Raw genomic sequence first — 17,372 nt, 5'->3', positions numbered from 1 at the left:
CATGGACCATCAGAGGGTTAATCCACACGCTCTGTTGTTGTTTCACTCACACTTACTGCGCTGAGCCCTTTCACTCGCACTTCTTGTAAGTATTGTTAAGGGCCTGCTGCTGCCGACGAGACCACCTTATATAATTGCATCATGGCATTGGTCATAAATTTTTTTTTCTATGGCAGAACTTTTTTTTTAATGTTTGAAAACTGGTATTTTTAGTAAACTTTTTTTTAGGGATATTTATTTTTCATTTTATTTTTATTTATTTTATTTTTTTATTTTTATTTTTATTTTCACACATATCATAAGTATCTTGCATTTTGTTGCAATGAGCTTTGCCATTCTGAAAAGCCAAGAAAAGCAGCTATAAATATGTCCCAAATATTTTATGATTTCAGCTTACCGTTTGCTGTGTCTGTTCGGCTAAGCGCCGGCCCATGGCAGCACAAAGAGCAGTTGAGCATAAGTAACAAGTAACAATTAACAATTAATGTTATCTCTCTTTTTATCACCGTTTTGTTTGCCTTTGCTTATGCTCTCGTTGGTGCTTTGCTCTTTCTCGGCGTTCGTCAGCAGCTGAGGGGGAGGTTCGTCAGAGAAAGCAGAAGACACTTCAAGATCCATCATCACCGTAGTTAAACGTTTTACTGTCTGGCACAGTGACCTGCCACATGGTTCTAAACGCTACTAACATAAATATATCAATCTCAACAGTTTTGAACCGGCCCCGCGTCTTCAATCGACCAATCGGAAACTCTCGGTATCAAATCCGCACACCTTTCGCTATTTTTGTATACTACATATATATAAACTTAAGTAAAATAAACTGTGAATATATTAACTGAACAATCATCGTCTCTTAAATAATCTCGCAAAGCAACGCTACTGAAGAAGCTCAGTAGCTCAACAGTGTCCTTATTTTTTTTGTGTATCGCTGCATTATTCAGGCGTCGTTTCATTAAAATGTATGGAGAAACGCCAGAGCTAAAATTGGTTGACAAACCCTACCAAAATCCCATTTTACCGCTTGACTTTTTCGAGTTTTCCTGAGTTTTTAAAGTCAAAATTTTGAACAAAAATACCATACAAAAATAATCATTTTTGCATTTAAAAGATTGATGTTTCTTAGCTTTTCAGAATGGCAAAGTTCATAACAACCAAATGTATGATGCTTAAGTTATGTGAAAAAAAAGCACTACCCCTGAAAAAAATTAAAGAGATTGCCATTTCAACGTATCCAAGCACATGACTAAGTCGGGCTTAAACGCCGCAGCCTACGTAATTCAGAGACTTGCAGACGTTTCCGTTGGCGGATTTCACATTTTTTTGGAGCGCACCAATCGATGTCCTGATTGAAGCCGATATCCTACTATGCGTAATGTTAATAGCCATATGACATTAGACTTAGACCATGCTGCGTAGAGAGGGATAGCACTAGAGACAAAATGCAACATTATTGTATTTATTCTGCCCACTGCTTAACTTTGTCATCTACATACATGTATACATATTCATGCTACCACACGGCACCAGCCTATGCGGCCGTTCTCTTTCGCCTCTTCATTACGCGCCTTTATTTCTTTCCTTTGCTTACACGCCTCTCTCGCCGGGGGCCGCCCGCCCCGCGTTGCACTCGCACCGCAGCAACCGCCCACCGACCCCGCGCACCACCCCCCAACGATCAATCGACTCATTGTGAACTATCTATCAAATCTATTACCTTTCGCTGTACTTGGATACTACATATATAATAAACTAAGCTACAATAAACCCTGAATATATTAACTGAACAGCTATCGTCTCTTTAACAACCTTGCAAAACAACGCTACTGAAAAAGCTCAGTTCTCCAAGAATTTGTGTTATTTAATGAATAGAACAACTGTGCTCTTTAAAAAGTATTAGAATACTGGATGTATGTCTGTCTTCACCCAATATTCCTCCGCTCGTTCTCAATTCCTTACTGTTAATAGTCTGTTTTATAATCAATACCTTTCCCGATGTAGTAAAAATTTCCGTAGTGATCCAAAAAAAATTCTATTCGTTCGTAAATTCTAGACGTAAGTCCTTGCAATCAGAGTACTCGTCACGTATCTACCACGCATCCACTCCGTATACCTACCATTTACCTCATGCCAACAGCATTTTTCTACCTTTCTTTGGGAAGAGTGATGTTCTAGAAGGTTTGTCAACGATTGACATATCATTCCCGATGGGTCCAAACAAGGTACCAAGTTGTATTTTAAAACACTGTGCGCAGTACTTATGCCAACACTTGATCTTTCTTTTAAACCTAACATTGGAACGGTCTTGTCTACCAGTGATTTGGAACAAATCCTACATCAGCTTCACAAAAAAGTTCAAGATCACACATGGAGAACTACCGAGGTATTGCAAAGCTTTCCGCCATCCCGAAGCTGCTTGAGTTTCTTGTCACCAGGTAATTGCAGTACTCTTATTTCTCCATCCCAACACGATTTTTTTAAACATCGATCAACATCGACAAACCTTCTCGAGTTCTCTTCTGCAATTAACCGAGGATTTCAAAACTTACTCCAAACTGACGTAATTTTCACGGATTTTAGCAAAGCTTTTGACTCCGTGAACCATTCTCTGCTCATTCACAAGCTTTCTTTAATTTTTTCCCCAGTTATCTTCTAAACTGGATCTTTCTAACCGCACACACCGTGTTTTGTTTACTAATGTGTTGTCGAATATCGTTAATGTTACATCAGGAGTGCCACAAGGAAGTCACTTAGGTCTACTTCTGATCATTTTATTGAGTGTGACCTTCCTCAAGTTCTAACATACTCTTCTACGCTGACGATGTTAAAATCTATCTCTCCTACTCTGATTGGTACCTACACCCACACCTTCAAATCAACCAAAACGAGTTGCAAATTTGGTGTTCAACAAATCTCCTCTTTCTGAACCTTTCTAAATGCAAACTTATGACTTTTTACCGTCGCACTCCACACTTTGTCTCGTACGCTTTAGAAAATCATGCCCTCCAACAAATTTCGAGTTCAAATGACCTTGGAGTTCTTTTTGATCATATACTGTGTTTTAATAACCATATAGCTGCAACTGTAAATAAAGCTAAGGGTGTTCTAGCGTTTATAAAGCGTTTGTCCAAAGAGTTTGACGACCCGTATGTCACCAAAACGCTGCACGTCTCCTTAGTTCGTCCGGTTCTGTAATATTGCTCTTGTCCTCTTGTGTGGAGTCCACAGTATAAGGAGCAACAAGCCATTCTCGAATCGGTTCAAAACAATTTTAAATTTTTGCCTTACGTAATTTAAACTGGGACTCGAATAGAATCTTACCACCTTATCAATTGAGGCTTCAACTTTTAGACCTTCTTTCATTGCGCCATTGCAGAATTTGTAACGGCGCTATTTTTGTACACAAGTTCCTAGTTGGGTTTGTGGACTCAGAATCACTGCTTGGCTAGCTTGACTCCTCTGTTCCCCTCTTTTCGTCCGCGTCGTTTAACACCACTACTGCTCCAATTGCCTGTCGAAGGGGCGATCAGTACAAGATGTCTTACAGTAAACACCACACGTTGCTGCACATGGACGATATGCCACACACACACTCTTCTCGACGGTCTACAGCTCGCGAGCAGCCTTACCTGACGATTGTAATTACGTTGAATCTCCGGCTGTAAGTGGCCGCGAATACTTTACACTAAAATAGTACATACATAAGTAACGCACCCATCGTTGAAATTCTAATCCTACAACCTGATCCTAGCTGATACAAACAATTATATTTGTAAAAATGTTTGTGCTTCGATTGTCATTGGCAGTCATTTGTCATTTGTATTACAAATAAATAAAAACATTAAAAAAAAGCTACAATGACTAGATGTTCCGACCTATGTACATATCTACTGGGTACAGAAAAATATACTAAAGCCATATAGCTTAAATAACACTACTCGACAAAATTTAACTTTTTCTTTCCGCTGTGGACCAAAATGACTTTTTCTGATAAATTACGGGATTTTAAAACTTTTAGTATTACTTTGTTTTTTTTATGGTTTAATTTTTTTTTTTAAGAATTTTTAAAATCATGGTTTAATTTTTTCATGGTTTTTCTCAGAGGTAGTGCTTTCATTTTTCACATAACTTAAGTATCTTATATCTGGTTGCATAGAACTTTGCAGTACTGAAAGCTGACAAGTGCTGCTATGAATCCGACTCAGACACTTTGTAGCTGCAGCTTAACGTCTGGAAGATATTAAGCTTTCAAATTCAAATGAAAAAAGGTTTAAAAAAACTAAACTAAAAAAATGTAAGCCCCGAAATCTATAAGAAAAAGTCATTTTAGGTTACAGCGTAAATGTCGTGTTAACTAGTGTAATTTTAAAATGGTTAATTGCTAATAAACTGAATGGCGAAATTAAATAAGTTTTAAATGGTTAATTGCTAATAAACTGACGGACGGACCAACGAACGGATAGACGGACATAACTATATGAACTTAGCTTGTTTTTTTTTTATCAATAACACTATGCAACACCATTTTTACTCAATGAACCAAACGGACAAACCGATTTAGGGCTTACAATTTTTTGCATAACTTATTTTAGTTTTCAATGATAGGTTTTCTTTTAAAACTTTTATTTTTATACTCGTTTTCGGCTCCATAAAACATATACTTTCTTGATCAGCATCAATTGTCGAGTCGATATAGCAACCAAATTTCGTATCCAGACTTTGGTGACACTGTTACAAGTGTATTTCTAAATACTCATACTCATTCTCTCCCTCTCTCTTGCTTACACACTCTGCCACGGTGGTATTCGATCATCTCTTCCGCCGATCGATCATTGTATTAAAAAGAAAGAAGTTGTTAATGTTTGGTTAATTACAACAAAAAAAAAAACATAAAATTTTTTGTAAAAAGATGCATCAGAATTGAGTCCAAAATAATCGGAAAATGTCTTTCTTTTTTTTTAATACCTTAAATTCCTTAAAATACTATGAAATACCTCAACCTGAAATCTTCATGCTTCACAGCGGGAGCTAGGAATTAATTTTAGACGGATAATTTTTTTGTGAAAGATTCTTAGAATTTTCGTAGATTCCGAATCTGGTGGACGCTTCTTGCGAACAAAAAATAAACAGCTACGGTAATGGAAATAGTAGTTCCACACCTCACCACCTTCAGGACTGTTTTTTAGACACTTGCTTTATTAAAAACAATAGAAAACAAAATAGAAATCATGTTGCACTTGAATTCCCTTTTCCTGTTTTTCATGACTTTAGACAACTACCACTTGAAATTTGCTGTTCATAGAAAAAGTAGTGCTGGGTGTTAATATTTAAACAAATTAAAAAACAGAAAAAATTAAGATTTTGGAGCGTAAAAGAAATCGTTGCTCGGTCCAGAAAAGGGGACCTAAGAGCTATACTAAAAACTAATGGCAGGAGGTTTAAAAACTAAGTTGTATGCACTCTCACTATTGTATTGAACCCAATTTGCTATAAGAAGTATACTGAAAATCGATTTTGTATGCAAAAAACTTATCTTTTGGAGGATGGTCGGCGATGGTTGAAGGCAAGACCATAGCTTCAATATCCTTAAAAATGTTAAACAAATTTGGTATCGCTCTGTCAGTGATGTAACAGTTTGTAGACGACTGATTTCATATTATTTCACCATCAAGTGGCCCATGCAACACCAAGCCGAAGCCTGTTACGCACGGAACCCTAGCAGAAACGCAGCTCCTCGTTCAGCTCAACCGACCGAGGGGCGCTGCTTTTTCGCAAAAAAGCGCCCGTGGTATGCATGGGTACTAGTGCTCGTGCTGCCCATGAATATAATCCAATCGTATAATAAGAATAATACAAATAAAAGAAAAAAACAAATGTCAACGTATAATACGAGCGTCGGCTCTCGCAAGCAAAAAACAACGCGTACTTCTCTATACGCTTGCCAAAGGCAGCAGTACCAACAACAACTTCAACACTGCAAGTGAACAAGGAGAGAGCACGCCCTCTCTCCCCTGCAATACAAAGTGGGTCATGGAGAGCTCTGTGCTCATCCCCCGACTCGTACTGCCTAACCAACGATTTGCTAATATCAACAACAACTAGTACAATGTCCTCGCTCAAAACTTTATCTTCGACAACAACAACGACATCTACCACTATAACAACCACTGCCATTGCTCAGCGCCAGGTACTGTCGACCCACTGCGACAAGCCCCACCTCTCCCAACCAATAAATTCGAAAAACGGTAACGGAGCGTTAATTCAGACTGGGATCGATCGCTATGTGCAAATCAAAAGAAAATTGAGCCCACAAAATGTGAAGAACAACAATGCAGCTAAAATAACTAAAATAACCGAGAACACTGTGCCACATAGGGCATTACAAACAATAGATTTGCGATACTAAGTGCCCCAAATGAAGATGAGATCACCCAAACACCCAAGGCCAAAAAATTAAGACCGCCACCTATTCATGTTCGACAGGCAAATTGTGCTGAACTGGTCAAAAAAATATCTGATACAATTGGCGCAAACACATTCTATGTCACGTACATAAAAAGGGGTAATATAAATGAAACAAAAATACAAGTCAATGACGAACAAAACTATCGATCAGTTGCGAAATACCTCGAAAATGAAAAAAATGAATTACTACACCTACCAACTTAAAAGTAGCAAAGGATTACAAGTGGTTATCAAAGGAATCGAACCAACAGTCCCAATCAATGAGATAATAGATGGACTTAACGATAAGGGCTTCGAAGTCAAAATGGCAATGAACATAATAAATAGAAATAAAATTCCCCAGCCAATGTTCAAAGTAGAACTGACACCTGAAAGTATGCATATAAGTAAAAATGAAGTTCACCCAATATACAAGCTTCAATACCTACTGAACCGTAGGATCACCGTTGAGGAACCACACAAACGAAATGGACCGGTCCAATGCACAAATTGCCAGGAATATGGACACACGAAAATCTATTGCACTCTACGGGCAGTCTGCGTTGCCTGTGGTGATGTTCATCTCACTGAGGCCTGCCCCGTAAATAAGCAACTGCCAAAAAATGTAGCAACTGTGGGGGAAACCATACTGCCAACTATAGAGGTTGTCCTGGCTATAAATAATTGAAAAATCGCGTAAACCAACAAATAACTGCAGCTCGAAACCCGGTCGTCCGACAAAACTTAACATATATACCATCAACTACGACTCCAGGAGTTTCTTTTGCTCAGGCGTTAAGTTACAACAACGGGTCGTACGCCTCAGTCTCTAAGCCGACACTTCAACCAACCAAAGCTGGAATAATGCAGAATCAGGCATCAAATCAGATCCCAGAAATCTCTGCCCAACATACCCCTGCTAATCCATCCCAATTGCCTAGTGGAATTGAGTCAATGCTGGTAACTATAACAAATACAATGGTAGCAATACAACAAACAATGCAGGAGCTTATGCGCAACCAAAATCTCCTCCTGGAGCTCCTAATCAAACAGAAATCTGTTTAAATGTCCTGTCTAAATATATGTTTCTGGAATGCAAATGGCATTTCTCAGCACAAATGCGAGCTCTTACAGTTCCTCGCTCAACACGACATTGACGCCATGCTCATATCAAAGACTCACCTAACAAATAAAAACTATTTTCACCTCGATGGCTATAACTTCTATGCGACAAATCGTCCCGATGGTAAGGCACATGGAGGTACTGGCGTTCGGATCAAGAATCACATCAGGCATTATCCATTGCCTTCATTTGCTACACCTTATCTACAGGCAACATCAATTCATATTGAAATTCAGAGCGGCTACCTAAACCTAGCTGCAGTATACTGCCGCATATTGATAGCTGCCCAAACATTTATTGTAAAGATGATATTGATAGGTCAGTCGAAACATTAGTATCCTCAATGTTATATGTTAGCAACATAAGTATTATTTCACCATCCATTGAAATGTATTCACATACACACTAACACTACCTCACCCGAATGTATGTATGCTCAGAGAGCGCTTGAGAGAGTAATAAAGTCAGTTCGATTTTAGATCTTACCCTGAACACAACGTTTTCTCCATACCGAAACACAACATTTTGGCGACGAGGATAAAACAACAACAATGGATAGAAACTCAACAGCAACAATTCACAGAAAAGTTAATGCAACAGCAACAACAATGGATGGAAGCCATGCTCGCACAAAACAATGGTGTTAATAGATCAGCAGAATTAACAGCTTGTTCGCCGTTCCCAAGTTTTAATAAGGATCAACAAAATTGGGAGACGTATTTACAACAAATTTCGCAGCATTTCGCCGCGTATTCCGCTACCTCCGTCGAGAAACAAAAATATATATCTTCTATCGTGGGAAGGCTCAAAAGTTTTTGAACTTGTAAAAAATCTGTTTGGTAGCGAACATTTGGACCAGCTGTTTTAATTACCTTTTCAAAATAGCAAAGTTCTTTACAACCAGACGTAATATACTAGAGCTATGTGAAAAAAACAAGCGCTACCTCTGAAAAAAGCTTAAAAAAAAAAATCCCAGTTGGCGAAATTTTGAAATACACTTGTAGCAGTGTGATATCACATGAGTCTGGAAACCAAATTTGGTTACCCTAACTCTTATAGTCTCTGAGATCCAGGCGCTCAACAAGACGGACAGACGGACAGACGGACGGACGGACAGACAGACATGGCTATATCGACTCGGCTATTGATGCTGATCAAGAATATATATACTTTATGGTGTCGGAAACGTTTCCTTCTCTGCGTTACACACATCCACTTTTACCACAAATCTAATATACCCCTTAACTCTTTTTTGAGTACGGGTATAAAAAGTTCTGCCATAGAAAAAAAAAAATATCATCAAACCATTTCTAAGCCCCAAATCTTTAAGAAAAAGTTCGTTTTGTTCCTTGAGGAAAAATCGTGTTGACTAGTGTTATCGGAGCACTTCAAACAGAAGCGTCACATTGTTGCTGCTCGATATGAATTTTTTAAACGTCAGATGCGGGACTCACAATCACATAAGGAATGGGTAGCTGATCTACGTGGTATAGCTCGTGAGTGTCAGTTTGCTTGCAACACCAATGGGTGTACATACAATTATGTTGACGAAATGATACGCGATCAAATAATTGTACACAAGCCATTCGAAGCCATACGCACAGCCGCTTTGCAAAAGCTTCAGCCTTCCCTCGCTGACGTACTCGCAATTGCCGAAACGTACGAGGCAACAACGAAAACAGTCGCGGTCATAAAGGAGAGAGAGAACAAAGCACTGGACATGAACGCTGTATACACACATAAGCAACATCAACAGAAACGAAGTGGTATGGAAACAAAAGAAGGCAAGAACACTCTCAAATCTTGCTCCGGTTGTGGAAACACGCACACTCGTGAAAATTGTAAATTTCGCGAGGCTACTTGCCATAAATGTGGAAGAAAGGGACACATAGCTATCGTTTGCATGTCAAAGCAGTGCAAAGATATGAAAGAAAAAACCTGGAAAGAGAATGCTCACCAAAAATACCAAAACAAAGCAAAACATGCAGAATCAGTTCAAACAATTCACATCGTGTCAAACCTGGTGCAGTTGGATGGAAATAAAAATTTAATCGACCTGCAAATCTTCAACGAAATCATTTCTTTCCAAATGGATTCTGGCGCAACTGTGTCTGTTATGAATTTGAAAACTTACAAACAACTCAAAAGTCCAAAGCTGCGGAAGTGTGATCGCATTTTGCATGCGTTTGGCCAACAACAAATCCCCGTGCTGGGTGAATTGCACACTGTGGCAAAGTGTGGCAATAAATTGGCAAATGTTGTCATAATCGTGACAAATGTAGAAAACTCAAACAATCTGTTCGGAATGGATTTGTTTCAGACATTCAATTTCGAAATTCAACAAATTTCAAATGTGAGTCAAGTGCAGGGTTCTCAAATGACTGATCTTTGTAACAAGTACAAAGAAGTATTTGAATCGGCTATCGGTACAATAAAAAACTTTAAGGCAAGCATCTACTTAAAGCAAAATTTCGTGCCGAAATTCTACCAAAGCAGACCAATTCCATTTGCTCAAATGGAAAAGTTCAAGGAGGAAGTTAAGCGTCTCACAGATGCCGGTATTTGGAAAGCAGTCAAATTCAGCAACTGGGCATCACCAATAGTACTAGCACCCAAGCCAGGTGGAGCACTACGGATCTGTGGCGACTTCAAACAAGGTGTCAATTCACAATTGGACATCGAGCAATATCCACTGCCAACACGTGATTCTTTATTACATACGATCCGTCACGGCACCCATTTCTCCAAAATCGACTTGAAAGACGCATATCTTCAAATGGAGTTAGATGATGCGGCAAAATAACTTATGGTCGTCAGCACGCCAATGGGTCTCTTCCAATACCAACGTTTACCATATGGAATAGCGAGCGCTCCAGCTATATTCCAGCGTCATCTTGAACAACTTCTGAGTGGCATAGAAGGTTGTGGAAATTACCTAGACGACATAATAATCTCAGCTCCAACAGTTGAGCAGCACCTTGCCCGCCTCGAACAAGTTTTACGCATTCTACGAGAGAATGGCATTAAATGTAAGAGGGAGAAGTGTTTCTTCTTGAGAGACGAAATTGAGTATCTCGGAAGAAGAGTAAGCATCAAGGGCATCCTTCCGGATACCTCGGGACTAGAAGCTGTCAAGCAATTGAAACCCCCCATTAATCTACAGCAGCTGGATGCTTTCATGGGAAAAGTTAACTACTACTGCAATTTCATCCCCAATTTTTCTCAGCTAGCGTCTTCGCTCAATCAGCTTCGAAGGAAGAACGTAGTCTTCAAATTCGGTCGGAGTCAGCAGCAGGCTTTTACAGCTTTAAAAGCACACATTCTAAACGCTACAGAACTAGCACATTTCAACGAGCATCTACCGCTTGTTCTAGCCACCGATGCATCTTCATATGGCATTGGTGCGGTCTTGTCACACACTCAAGCAGATGGTAAGGAAAGACCAATAGCATTTGCATCTAAAACCTTAGATGTCCACCAGGTTCGATACAGCCAAATAGAAAAGGAAGCACTTTCGATTGTATTTGGGGTAAAGAAATTCCATCAGTACCTTTACAGCAGAAAGTTTATTCTCATTACGGATCACAAGCCATTGGTCACGATATTCAACCCAAGCAAGCATCTGCTTACGATGACTTCGAACAGGCTTCAACGTTGGGCTATAATCTTGATGGCATACAACTTTCAAATAAGGTATCGCAGCACCACAGCTCATGGAAATGCAGACGCACTCTCACGTCTTCCTATCAGCTCGGATGAAAAGTTCGACACAGAAGAGGCATGCTACAATGTCGTCGAGATGTCATGTCCAATAAATGCCGACATAATCTTGCAACATCTTCAAAACGACCGTACTCTAAAAAAGGTCTATCAATTCGTATCTACTGGTTGGCCAGAACAACAGCAGGATCTCGAAATGTTGCCATATTATAATCGTAGATTCGCCCTGACGATTAACAACAAGCTACTATGTCTCCATTCTGACGTAAATAGAATCATCATTCCTCAAACACTACGGAATAAGATTGTAAATATCCTCCACGAGGGTCATTGGGGAATAGTACGCATGAAACAACTGGCACGACAACACGTGTGGTGGCCAGGTATCGACGATGATATCGCAACAATTGCAAAGGATTGTAGCGTTTGCAAGATAGGCAATCCAGCACCAGTAAAGGAATTCCAGAGCTGGCCAAAAACGACATCCGCCTGGGAAAGAATACACATCGACTTTGCCGGTCCAATATTTGACTCCATGTGGTTAATTTGCGTCGATGCACATTCTCAGTTTCCGTTCGTAGTACAAATGACAGCGACAACAACAGAAAACACTATAGCCGCACTTACAGCCATTTTTGCCATTGAGGGTTATCCTAAAACTTTAGTCAGTGATAACGGGCCTCAACTTACATCCGACTCGTTTAATCAGTTCTGTCAGCTACATGGAATAAGCCACATCACAACCGCCCCATTTCATCCAGCATCAAATGGACTTGCTGAGCGCTTCGTCCAAACATTCAAAACGTCCGTCAGCAAAAATATAAAGGATGGATATCGAGTCAACACAGCCGTAACAAAGTACCTCAGCACGTATCGTTTCACACCTAACTCTGAAGGAAAAACACCTGTAGAACTTCTTCATGGTCGTCCGGTTCGAACGATCTTAAGTCAACTCTTCGAGAAGAGATCTGAAAGCAAGCAGACGCAGCAAACAAAGTATTCTCCTAATCAGAAAGTTTTTGCCAGAAACTATGCAAGGGGAGAAAAGTGGATAAAAGCTATCATCGATCGGCCTATAGGTCGTATGTTATTTATCCTTCGTTCATCCACAGGTTTCATCAAGCGCCACATAAACCAGATAAAGCCAAGATCTGACCCTGATAACTGCAGCTCCAGCTACAACGAGGACAACAATAAGTTTTGGTGGGCTCCTGAAGTCTCAAGTTCGCCCGCAACTCCGACGACACTAACCCAAGAAGAAGAACCGTCATCCGATCCAGTACAGAATTCTCAATCTATTGCTGGCTCCAACGAAGTGCCTGCAGCATCTACACAAAACGTTCTACAACAACCCCAACAACGACGTTCGGGTATCCCCATCCGTAGCAGCACTCGCCAACGCAGAGTCCCCAGCCGCTACTCACCTTAGCCTTAGAGGAAACGTAAAAATCATTAACAAACCGTAATTTAAGGGGAGAGATGTGTTATATGTTAGCAACATAAGTATTATTTCACCATCCATTGAAATGTATTCACATACACACTAACACTACCTCACCCGAATGTATGTATGCTCAGAGAGCGCTTGAGAGAGTAATAAAGTCAGTTCGATTTTAGTTCTCACCCTGAACACAACGTTTTCTCCATACCCAAACACAACACTCAATGTAACTGGCGGCAAAACTTTCCAACAGCAGTCGTATTTCTAGGCACATTGAAGTGCTGCTATGCGATAAAAGAAGGCTTCGCCGAGAGTGGCAAGCACACAGATCACCTGCCTCGAAAGAGCGGCTAAAAATAACCAACCACCTACTACGCAGAGCCCAAGAAGATTAAAAAAACCGAGCTCAAATATCCTATATGAAGCAACTCTCCCCAACTAGCAAACGATTCCCACTGTGGAAAGCAAAATCAGGAGTATGCCCACCAATCGAGAGTGAATCACCTTTGCGTACACAAACAGGAGAGTGGGCTCGCAGCAACAAAGAGAAGGCAAATACATTTGCCGTTCATCTAGAAAACGACTTCAAACCACACCCAGCAACAAATAGCTTTGTGCTCCCACCAACCAACAATCCCGAAGCTACTTCGCCTATTATATTCCAATCAGGAGAAGTCACAAGGGTCATTAAAGACCAAATCTCAAAACAAAAGAAAGCTCTGGTCCACGAAGATTCGATAAATAAAATACCGTTAATAAAAAAAATAAAAGGTATTAGTGATTTAAGAAGAGGAAAGGAATTAGTGGTGGATATTATAAGGTAGTGCGAATTAAAGTTCGAGCATAAGACCCTAAACGGTTCATGAAAGAAATAATTTGATCTACAAAGTGTAAGGAACCAAGGAATAATTTTACTAGTAGATCTAATGGGAATCGTAAAGTTTATGCGGCTCAACAAGTCAGGGCTATCTACGTTACCCTTGATCAGGTTCTGCATAAAAATCTCACCAAGCATATTTCTACGACTAACTAAGGTTCGAAGGTTTATTAAAAGAAATCTACGAGGCTAAGATAGCAGTCTCACAATCTAGAGCAAAAAGCAAAACGTTTTTCTGAACGATTCTATACGGTCCCGGTGTACTTTGTACTGGGGGCACCATCCACAAGAGCCGTACTCTAAAATCGGACGAAGAGGCGAGATATAGAGAGTCTTCGTAATATGTATAGGGGGTCCCAAATTCCTTTGACCACCTCTTTATAGACCCAAGTACGCCCATGGCCTTATTTACCATGGTAGATATGTGTTCAGAAAACTTTATCTTGGGGTCTAATTTAACACCAAGATCATCAACCAAGGTAATTCTCTTAAGAGAACGACCGCAGAAACTGTAAGGAGCCAAAAAGGCGCTGGAGCGATGAAATGTCATTACTTTGCATTTCGAGGCATTTAGGTGTAACATATTTGCACAACACCATGACTGAAAGTTATTGAAATCGGATTTAAAGCTAGAGTGAAATGAAATGTTTTATTCTGGACACAGAGTTTAACATTATCCGCATACATGAGTTACTCGAGAGTTGGTTAATACTGATGGCAGGTCATTAATAAAGAGTGTGAAAAGTAGGGGGCCTAGATGGCTGCCCTGTGGTACTCCAGAAGTAACCTTAACAGGTGAACAGATAAGACATTTTTTGAAGAGGATTCTTCGAGAAGTAGAACGAAGATAGCTAGAAATCCATCTCAAAAGATTATGCGGAAACCCTAAAAGGTCAAGTCTTTGTGCTAGAAGGGAATGGCTACAGAATCGAATGCTTTACTGAAATCAGTGTAAATAACATCCGTCTGCAAGTTACCTTGGAAACTTTTAATGATAAAAGAGGTAAACTCTAACAAATTTGTGGTTGTTAATCGTCGCCTTATAAATCCCTGCTGAGCTGAAGATAAAAGTAATTTGTAGAGATGTTGCAAGGGCGGAATTAAACTTTTTTAAACATTTTTTAGGAATAGCGGATAACTTAGATATACCTCTTTAATTATTTGCATCAAACTTTCTTCCTTTCTTATGGAGAGGAATAATAAAAGATTCCTTCCAAATAGGGGAAAGCATAAGGAATTAATGGATAAGGTGAATAGTTTAAGCAGGGGTCCACACGAGGGTCGGCACAGTACCTGAGGTACCTGAGCTGGGAACTCCTTCAGGACCTGATGAAAACACCACCTTAACTAGTCCAAGATCATGAAGCAGTGAGCTTTCATTTAACAAGGCGCTGAAAATGCCGTCTGATCTTGGTATGGATACGGCTGACCAGAGTAGCTTTCATGAGAATAGGTTGTTTGGAAAAATTTGACAAAAAGATCGCCAATTGCCTGTGAAAATCGTATCCTGCATCGAGATAGGTAACTTTTATAACATTGAGCGTTAATAACGGAGAAATTTGACCGAGCTATTACATAGCGATAGAGGGAAGATGGAGAACCAACTTCTAGATATTTTTTATAAAGTCTTGATTTTAAGTTTTTTACACTGGATAACTCTTTGGTAAACCAAGGAGGCTTCCCAAATCTAACCGTAAAGAAAGTGGGACACAAGAATCAAAAAATGTGTCAAGTACATTGTAAAAAATTGTTGTGACTTTTATAACGTCAGTGCACAAGCACAGAGCGGACTAATCAAAATCCCTAATGAGGTTATTAAGTTTTGTAAACTCGGCTTTTAAGAAAGCAGCGGACAGACAGCCTACCCATTCGATCCAACACAGTAGGCCCAATATCGACCATGTAAGGAACCATGGTTTTAGCCATGGCTCGTCACAAACAGCGAAGTGTCAGCGAATCCACGCCGGTCGGGAAGAATACTCAAACTGATATACACAGAGCCAACGTACCATGGCTCTAGCCACAAATAGCGGCGTGTCAGCACCTCCGGGAAATAAAATAGTCTTAAGCAACGCACGCAATTACTAAAATTAAGAACTCTCGATCAACAACTCCACCCATTCTTGTCCACACATCAATTTAAAACAACCCACCTCTTGCATTATTTCGCAACCACTTGGCCTCAAATTATCGACCCAAATTCAGCTAACACCTTTCGGGATGCGGAGTTAACAAAACCCAATCCCAATCTGCAGTCTCAGCAAAACACGTCCTCAACCCCACTGACCCTCTAACAATTGTCAACGAAGCACCAAGCTTCGACCCACTTACCACGCCCAACAATTATTGTCAGTCACCACGGAAACTCACGGTCTCAGGTGCGATCGCCAGCTGCATAAAAGGGCCAAGATAGGCCGAAGAAGTAGGCAGTCCATCAGCCCGAACCCAAGAGGCTGCACTATGCAGTCACAAACCCAAGACACTGCACTAGGCAGTCCATCAGCCCGAACACAAGACACTGCACTAGGCAGTCACAAACGCAAGACACTGCACTAGGCAGTCCACCAGCCCACAGCAAAACTAGCAAGACCAGCAGGTCTCGAATTGTAAACAAGTAAAACGAATAAAGGCATTAATAATAACCAAAACAACAGAAGACATCGCGTCATCAATTTTCCCACCTTGCTTACTGCTCTTTCGGTCACTTCCAGGCCAGCCCCGAAACCTTAAGTTCCAGCAGATCTACAAATTTCTTGTAGGGGACCCTGGACAGGCTGATGCATATCCCAGCCTGAAATAGGTATCTTACAACCAACACTTCGAATGTAGGAAAGTAGGAGTCTTCTGGTATAGTGAGCGGAAGAGCTCGTGTTAGCAACGCTATGGTCGGATCCGAGACAAAGCACAGATCAAGCAATCATCCCAAGGAATTTTTCACATGGTTGACTTGAGACAGGGATAGGTCTAGCAAGCCGTCGATAATGGGCACAAGATTATTAGATTCGTTTACCGAAGACCAAACAGTACCTGGCATCATATGGCCTTTATCTGATAGCGAGGAAGAAACAATTTTTAAAGCGGACTAGTGGTGCTCGTATATTAAGATATCCGAGGAAGGTGAAATATACGGGCAAGTAATGAAAATGGAAAAGCCTGGGTGAATCAGTTTTACGCACAAGAATTCCAGGTCTTGTTGAACCTGGACTATGAAATGTTCTGATGTGAAGTTTGAGTCCACTGCAAAGCCCTCCTCCAAGTCGAGACGAACGGTCATTTCTAAAGATTGTATACCGACCTGCCAAAACTTCAAAACTAGGGATGTCAGGCTTTAATCATGACTCGGTAAACACAATGACGTGCGACGAGAATGCGAGACTCTCCAGAAAAAGAGTGCTGAGCTTACTACGCAAGTCTCTAGCATTCTGGTAGGTAATTAAAAGGGAGGAAGTTAGTTTTTTGGATGGGGTGAAGTAGAGCGGGAAGATGAGGGTGGAGATGAAACACTGGTCTGACTACTGGGAAGAGCCTTCTTAGCCTTGTACTTTTTCACAGCCAAGTGCTCCGGCCAAAATTTGGAAGAGCAAATGGTTTCAAACTTAGTTGGGCAGACGCTTATTTTAAAGAAAGCTATCTCCCTGACATAAGAGAAATTAAACTTCTCGACCTTTAATCCATCGGCTTTTATTTTGCTTTGAATAACAGCAGTTACATCGTTAGATGTAAGGTAATGCCAAGCCGTGATACAAAAACTTGCCGCTTTGGGTGGACTT

At 40.4% G+C, this 17,372-nt stretch overlaps 2 protein-coding genes and 1 long non-coding RNA gene across 6 annotated transcripts in view; 1 reads left to right on the top strand and 2 right to left on the bottom strand.

The window, feature by feature from the left end:
* Positions 1–17,372, bottom strand: part of LOC111077553 (synaptosomal-associated protein 25) — a 182,815-nt gene that overhangs the window by 139,517 nt on the left and 25,926 nt on the right. The window lies entirely within an intron of this gene.
* Positions 1,694–3,883, bottom strand: LOC111077554. Its single transcript, XR_002608174.2, has 3 exons — positions 3,739–3,883; positions 3,627–3,682; positions 1,694–3,508 (listed from the first exon to the last, which is right to left on the bottom strand). It is a non-coding gene; the product is annotated as an uncharacterized LOC111077554 (long non-coding RNA).
* LOC121404914 (uncharacterized protein K02A2.6-like) lies at positions 11,257–12,914 on the top strand. Its single transcript, XM_041595333.1, has 2 exons — positions 11,257–11,723; positions 11,866–12,914. The coding sequence occupies exon 2, from the start codon at positions 11,871–11,873 to the stop codon at positions 12,711–12,713; it is 843 nt and encodes a 280-aa protein (XP_041451267.1). The 5' UTR covers positions 11,257–11,723; positions 11,866–11,870; the 3' UTR covers positions 12,714–12,914.

This window comes from Drosophila obscura, unplaced genomic scaffold, assembly GCF_018151105.1.
Source record: "Drosophila obscura isolate BZ-5 IFL unplaced genomic scaffold, ASM1815110v1 contig_5, whole genome shotgun sequence".
In the NCBI taxonomy this organism is placed as follows: Eukaryota; Metazoa; Arthropoda; class Insecta; order Diptera; family Drosophilidae; genus Drosophila; species Drosophila obscura.
Note: the sequence above shows the minus strand (reverse complement) of the source record. Positions and strands in the feature narration are given on the sequence as shown.

Coding starts and splice junctions, on each gene's coding strand:
- LOC121404914 (XM_041595333.1), top strand. CDS start 11,871: ATGACAGCGACAACAACAGAAAACACTATAGCCGCACTTACAGCCATT.